Below are 6,808 nucleotides of genomic sequence, written 5' to 3' on the forward strand. Positions count from 1 at the left end.
TTAATCAAGAAGATTTTTGTTACAAAAGCCCGGTGCCTGTTCCTCTGTCCTCCAAACAGTGGCCAGAGCATGGGGTCACGGGGCACACACACTGGGTCTGTGTCCCTTTGGAGAATAGAAGACACGGCAAGGACTGTTGTGCCTTTCAGAAATAGGGTTTATTTGCCTATTTGCACCTTCAGTCTGCGTGGAGGCTGTCCAGATCTTACAGCATGGCTCACAGCAGTGCAGGGAAACTTTCATCTCTTCCTCCAAGATGGCTCTCAGCCTTACTTCCTTCATCTTCTTCCCAGAAACCCCTTGCCCTCCCACTGAACAGTTACCCTGACAACCTTCCAAATTCCCAGTCTCTGGTCATACCTAGGGCCTTTGCCTTATTAACAGCCCTCAGTGGGCCCTCAATGGCTCCCTGTTGTTCCCTTAATAGCCCTAGCTTGACCGGGCTACCCAAGAATTCCTTTGCAGCTTACATTTCTCCCTTCCCACCCCAAATAATCAGAATCCTAGAATTTATTCATTTCTATGTTTATCCTAAGTCTACAACAATAATTACATGGATAACTAGACCTTCAGAAGCCAGAGGACACCCTCCCACTCCCTTGCATTAAAAAGTCACAAAGTAGGTAAAAGTTTCAGTTTTGGTTTCCTCTGAATTACAGTGGTGCCTCGCTTAACGAATGCCCTGTAAGACGGATTTCTCGCTAGACGAATGGATTTTGCGATCGGAGGTTGCCTCGTAAGACGAGGAGGTTTTCTATGGCTACTGCTTCATCTTGCGAAGCGTGGCCATAGAAAAATGAACCTCCAACTGCAAAGTCTGCCGTGTAGCAAGAAATTGCTAGGGCTTTTTGCCGCCTGCCTTCCCCTTGGCTTGGGGAAGGCAGGCGGCAAAACGCCCCCACACCGCCGCACTTTGGCTCTATTGTGTGGAAGCCACAACTTTAAACAAAGACAGTGTAACAGAATAGGGGTGTGTGTATGTATGTGTATGACTGTAATCAGGCCCAGCTCGTCGTAGACCCCCGGTGGCGCAGTGCACCATGGCGCGGGGCCGCAAAGCCGCGTGGAAACCAATTGCGCCCTGCAAGGGCGGGGTGGGTGGCGGAGCGATCTCCGCCCCTCAGCACCAGGGCGCGCGATCTGCTCAAGACGGCCCTGACTGTAATTGTGTTTTTGTTTTGTTTTTAAGGAAGGGCATTCAATTTCGTTCTACTATTTAAAGTACAATGACAATAAAGTATCTATCTATCTATCTATCTGGTATTGTTTTCTTAAACTGTCCTAGAAGCTCTGCTGGAGGGTGGCTATACATTTTTAAAATAAATAACATATATGAGTGAACAATTGTATAATTTGCAATTTTAAAAAAATAGCTGGGTTGCAACTTCGATAAATTAGAGATGTATCAGAACACCAGTGCATTATGTTTGTATGTGTATATGGTCATTAAGCTACAACAGCCATACTGTATTAATAACTTTTTTATGCAATGCTGACATATTTTAAAGTAAACACTTGCAAAAAGGAGAGCTCGCGCATAACGCGGGGGCGGGGATGGGAGGACCACTCCTCAACTAAACAGCGGGGCATGCTGGGGCACATAGAGGGCAAGCAGTTCACACATCCGCCTGAGCAAGTTTCCCAAATTTGGAGGTGCCTGCCTTCAGTTTCGATTCCTTCAGTTTGCCCACCATTCCATGCTAGGAAACAGGGAGCGCATCCACGCCTCCCCGGGACAGAAGCCGGGCAGCTCCGCCTCCTCTCCCGCCTGCCTTTCACTCGCCGGATCGTTGCCCCACGAAGCAGTTCTTCTTGAGAGACCCGGTTGCAGGCGCGAAGATGGCAAGCGCAAGCGGCGCCCACTTCCCTTTGCCCGGCCAGGTCAGCGGCGGGCTGCCGCGCTACGAGGAGCTGAAGGACGAGCACGACATGGCCATCCTCGACCCCGCGGGCGCGTCGCCTGGCTCCACCGTGATCCATATGCACAACCAGCACCAAGTCTGCGTGGCGCCTCCCCGCGACCACATCTTGTGGTCGATCTGCACCATGCTGTACTGCAACATCTGCTGCCTCGGGTTCATGGCCCTGGTCTTCTCGGTTAAGGTGAGAAGGGCAGGATGGACGAGAGCTCCGCCGTCCATGGGACGCTCCCACCCCTTCCGGCTCCACGCTCCATTTGCCCCCTCGTGGGTGGGGGACGGGACGTGATCAGGACTTTTTTTTTTAAAAAAAAGTTTGGGTTACTCAGAAGTCACTCCAGCCATTCTAGGAGCCCTCCTATCCGTATTTACTCGGAAATGATCCCCGTTGACTTCGATTGAACTTTTAAAAGTACAGTACAGTATCTGTAGGGTCGTTGCTTCGCTTCGCTTGCTAGGAGGAGGGGAGGCCATTAATCACCATGGCCTCTCACTGGCAAGAGGCAGGGGAATGACGGCATTGTTTCTTCTTTCCCAAGTTTCAGAGCCGAGTTTTGGGTTTAGATTTAACCCATGGGGTAAAGTATAGCTTTAATCTGGGCACACTTATGCCTTTGAACCAAAACTCAGCCCTGGCTGCAAAGTCTGGCAGATCAAAATAGGCTGTGACACGTCCACTTGTCAGCCATGTGTCGATGTACAGTATAAAGCTGGGGGCCGTGTCTTATTTCCTGCAAGGAAAGGGGCATGGGAGGGGAGGGAAACCTTTCCCCCAGTTGGCTCACTTCCAGCATTGAAATTGCCTGGGAGGAAAGGTTTTAAAACAAGGGAGCACAGTGAGGAAAAACAGCATCCCCCCCCTCCTCTGCATCATCTTGTGTGTGTCTGCATGTGCAACAAGTGGGGGGAGGGGGACACCCATCCATCTGGCTTCATCATGGATATAAAAAAGTGGGCAACCTTAACACTCAGTGTCTGTGCTCTTGCCTTCCACTAGTGGTAGGAAGCCTCAGTCAGTAGAGCACCGTGTGACTTCTCTCAGTAGAGCATGAGACTCTTAATCTCAGGGTGACAAATTCAAGCCCATTGTTGGGCAAAAGTTAAGTTATTGGACTAGATGACCCTCAGGTAAATTCTGTGATTCTATGAAATGTGGAGGAAAGTTGTTAGGGCAGGGCAAAAGCTAGCTGGTCTCTAGGAAACTTGGAATTCAATTTTTAAATTTGCTGGTCACTTGCTCTGATTGTTTGGACAGCCTCTTTCTCCAAAGCTTAGCACTGAAAAACAAGTATCTAAGACTATCTAACCCCCTGAGATAGGTGTTTTCTACACTTCAATAGTAGAAAACTTCTTCGTTGATGTGCATGTAGCTTAACACAGAAGAGTCAATGACCAAAAAACAAGTCCATTTATCATCTACAACACTGATTTTTCTTTTAGACTCCGTGGTGTGATTGCAACATCTGGGATTTCCCCCCTCTCATCTTAACTTTAATATGCAAAAATATTGATCTGCAAGGGCAACAGCAGACCAATTTTAAGAACTTAAAATAACTTAACTTAAACTGCTGGATCAGGCCAATGCCCCATGTAGTCCAGCATCCTGTTCTCACAATGGCTTTTGCGAAACCCATAAACTGGACATGAATACAACATCATTCTGCCCACCTGCAATTCCCAGCAAAAGGCATAGCTGCCAAGTTATCCCTTTTTAAAGGGATTTTCCCTTATGCTGAATAGGCTTCCTCGCGAGAAAAGGGAAAACTTGGCAGCTATGGCAAAAGGTATTCTGAGGCATAATCCCCTTGACAATGGAGGCAGATCATAGCCTTCTCTATGGTTTTGTCCCATCTCTTAAAGCTATCCAAGCTGGTGGCCATCACTGCCTCCTGTGGGAGTAAGTTCTATTATCTATTAACTTTAAACAAGGAGTGCATGTGTGTCTAAGATAATGAGGGGGAACCAAAGGGTGCTATAATAGCACCCTTTGGTTCCCCCTCATTATCTTAGACTGCTATAAATAACCCAAAAAGAGGCACCCCAGTTATTATTATTATTTTGGCAGAGGAAGGTCAGTTCTGAAGTTGTGCAGGCTGTGCCTTAAGGTTGCAGCCCAATACACACTTACAAAGAGTAAACCTGCTTTGGATTGCCCTGTAGAGCTCTTCTTAAAACAGATCAGTATCAAAATAGAAGCTTGGAGAAAAGATCAGATCCATCTTTGCACTTTCTTTAACGTATGAACTTACAGCACCTCTCCAACAATATTGCCACTTTTTCTAGCATTAAAGGATTTTTAAGAAGCCAACAAATATGCAGCTTGATTAAAATCCATACAAAACTGCTGATGAAATGCACGAACTGGTATGTAGAGGTGTTGACATTTTTATATTTTTTGAAACCAGTTGTTTAATGTGTAGGGAAAATATATGCATCTGCAGAGTCATACAAATTTCCTGCAGAGTCTGCACAGGGATATGAGCATAGGATTCTTGCACACTACATTCTCCCTTGTTTTTTTGTTTTTTTTGTCTGTCTGTCTGTCTTTTGGTGTAGATGAATTTTTGGTGGTCTAGCGCGAACCCAGAAGTGTGGGAGCAGCTCTGCTACTGATGCACAAGCAGCTTATCTTCTAGTTTGTTTTCAATAGCTGACTTTTGTTTGTTTCTTCTCTCTGAACAGGCAAGAGATCGCAAAGTGGTTGGTGACCACAGTGGAGCTCGCAGCTATGGTTCTACTGCCAAGTGCCTCAACATCACAGCCGTGATCATGTGCATTGTGCCCATTGTCATTGTCATCATCCTGCTAGCAACAGGGGTTTTCACTCCTAATAGATATTAGGAAGCCTATGGAGAACCATGTCACAGATGGATTTCCCTTGTAAAACCACTCACTGCCTTTTCCCTTGCTGCCAAGGTTTCCACTCAAGTCACTTTGTTTGTGGGTAATGGTGATGATTTGCTTTCCAATGACACGGGTCTGTAGTTTGTCAAAGAGCAGCCCTAATATTGAGAGTATGGTACTTCCAGTTGATGTCTCTCTAGAGCTTGCCAAGATGGAGCTGGATAAGCATCCATTTCAAGAGTTGTCATGCTGTGAATTGTGCATTAGAGGGATCTCCCCCCCCCCCAAAAAAAAAAATCCACATGGCTCTAGTGCCTCTTCTGCTCTCAAGTTATTTTCCTATGGAGTATAAGCATCCAGTTTTCTCTCTTGCTGGTGCACATGGGGACCAAGTGACATGAAGATTCATCTCCTGCTCCTGATGCAAGGAAGACAAATTATCCAGTTCTTACATTCTCTCTCTCCCCCTCCCCCCACTTCTTTGTAATAAGAGATGCTTGCAGAGTTTGGTTTTTGCAACGTTATCACTGTAATACATTTGTTTAAAAATATTTTTAAAAACAAGCTTTGTGAAGTTTTTCTTCTTGTACATATTTACCGTATTAACAAAAGAAGCTATGCACACCCCAGAGGGGTTACGAAATGAGTTCCAGTTGTAAGGACAATAGTTTCCTAGGATGTGTTTACACTCCAAAGCCATCCAACTAATGTTCTTTTGCCATGGTGACTATGGCTGTGCTGGTGTTATGTTATGGCAAAACAATTAAATGGTGCCTGTGACATCAGTGCAAGCAGAGGTACAATTCTTGCTGCAGTTATCTGTGCCATTTTCACCCCCAAACACAAAGGCTGTATTCATCTTACCGGTGCTTGGCTACCTGCTTCTAATTACCATTAAAAACAAACTTTAGCTATCACTGAGAGGCAGGACTAGCCCTCTTCTCATCCATGTGGCAATAGATGCCCATTTGTGGCTTGCACAATTTAAAAAATGGAAGTATTCTTCACTTGGAAAAAGCACAGCATCTAGAGTCCTTGTAAGAGAGTGGGAGACTGGACTGAGTAAAGACGTAAAGGAGATTCAGTGATGTGTTGTAGGTTTCATGATACTACCAGTATATGAAACCAATTACTGGGGAGGGTCTCTCACTGGAAGTCTTCCAGATAGAGGCTGGACAGACTGTTGGGAGGGGGAGGAGATCTAGCTCTGCATTCCCTGCATCAGGCAAGGGACTTGATCTGACAGTGCAAGAGATTTTGGCACCTAAATAGGGGTTGGGAGGACATACTGCGACACCCTACATGGTTCCTACATGCTGCTCATTACCTGATGACTGCAGCATGAAGTAGTCAGTTGGGTCTGTGAATAAGTCATTGCAGATAAGAGAAAAGAAAATACACATCACCTCAGGCGAAACAAAATAAAAAAAATTCCTTTGAGTAGCACCTTGGAGACCAACTAAGTTTGTCATTGGTATGAGCTTTCGTGTGCATGAAGAAGTGTGCATGCACACAAAAGCTCATACCAATGACAAACTTAGTTGGTCTCTAAGGTGCTACTGGAAAGAATTTTTTTATTTTGTGTACTGATGGATGGCCTTTGCAGTGTGGGACGGGGTGTGGGACCTTGCTTCTGCAGATAAAATCGCTCAGATTCGGGAAAAGGTAGACTCCGCCGTGGGAGCAGGGGAGTGCTAGAGTCCTATCTAGTCAAGTTGCGTGGGATCAATTCCAATCTCTTATCTCCGAGGATGTGGACAGGCTGCTTGGATGAGTGAAACCAACCACCTGTCTCTTTGATCCTTGCCCATCCTGGCTTATAAAAGCTAGCTGGGAAGGGCTGGACTATGGGCTTTGTGGGGTGATGAATGCTTCTCTCTGTGAGAGCCTTCCCAGACCCATTGAAAGAGGCGGTTATTAAACCGCTTCTTTAAAAAACATTTTTAGATGCGGCCAATATGGCCAACTATCTCCCAGTCTCAAATCTTCCATTCTTGGGCAAGGTGATTGAGCGAGTGGTTGCTGAACAACTCCAGGCACGCCTG

General features: G+C 46.0%; 1 protein-coding gene across 1 annotated transcript; it reads left to right on the forward strand.

Annotated features, from left to right (window-relative positions):
* The first annotated feature begins 1,723 nt into the window (after nt 1-1,723).
* On the forward strand, nt 1,724-5,308 carry LOC118088814 (dispanin subfamily A member 2b). The gene is made up of 2 exons (XM_035122914.2): nt 1,724-2,103; nt 4,602-5,308. The coding sequence occupies exons 1-2, from the start codon at nt 1,840-1,842 to the stop codon at nt 4,758-4,760; spliced, it is 423 nt and encodes a 140-aa protein (XP_034978805.1). The 5' UTR covers nt 1,724-1,839; the 3' UTR covers nt 4,761-5,308.
* The last annotated feature ends 1,500 nt before the right edge of the window (nt 5,309-6,808 follow it).

The sequence above is a fragment of the Zootoca vivipara genome, chromosome 1 (genome assembly GCF_963506605.1).
Source record: "Zootoca vivipara chromosome 1, rZooViv1.1, whole genome shotgun sequence".
In the NCBI taxonomy this organism is placed as follows: Eukaryota; Metazoa; Chordata; class Lepidosauria; order Squamata; family Lacertidae; genus Zootoca; species Zootoca vivipara.

Bases quoted from the DNA above. Each gene is read 5' to 3' on its own strand.
- LOC118088814 (XM_035122914.2), top strand. From the start codon at position 1,840: ATGGCAAGCGCAAGCGGCGCCCACTTCCCTTTGCCCGGCCAGGTCAGC. The intron at 2,104-4,601 runs GTGAGAAGGGCA...CTCTCTGAACAG, and splicing joins CCCTGGTCTTCTCGGTTAAG to GCAAGAGATCGCAAAGTGGT.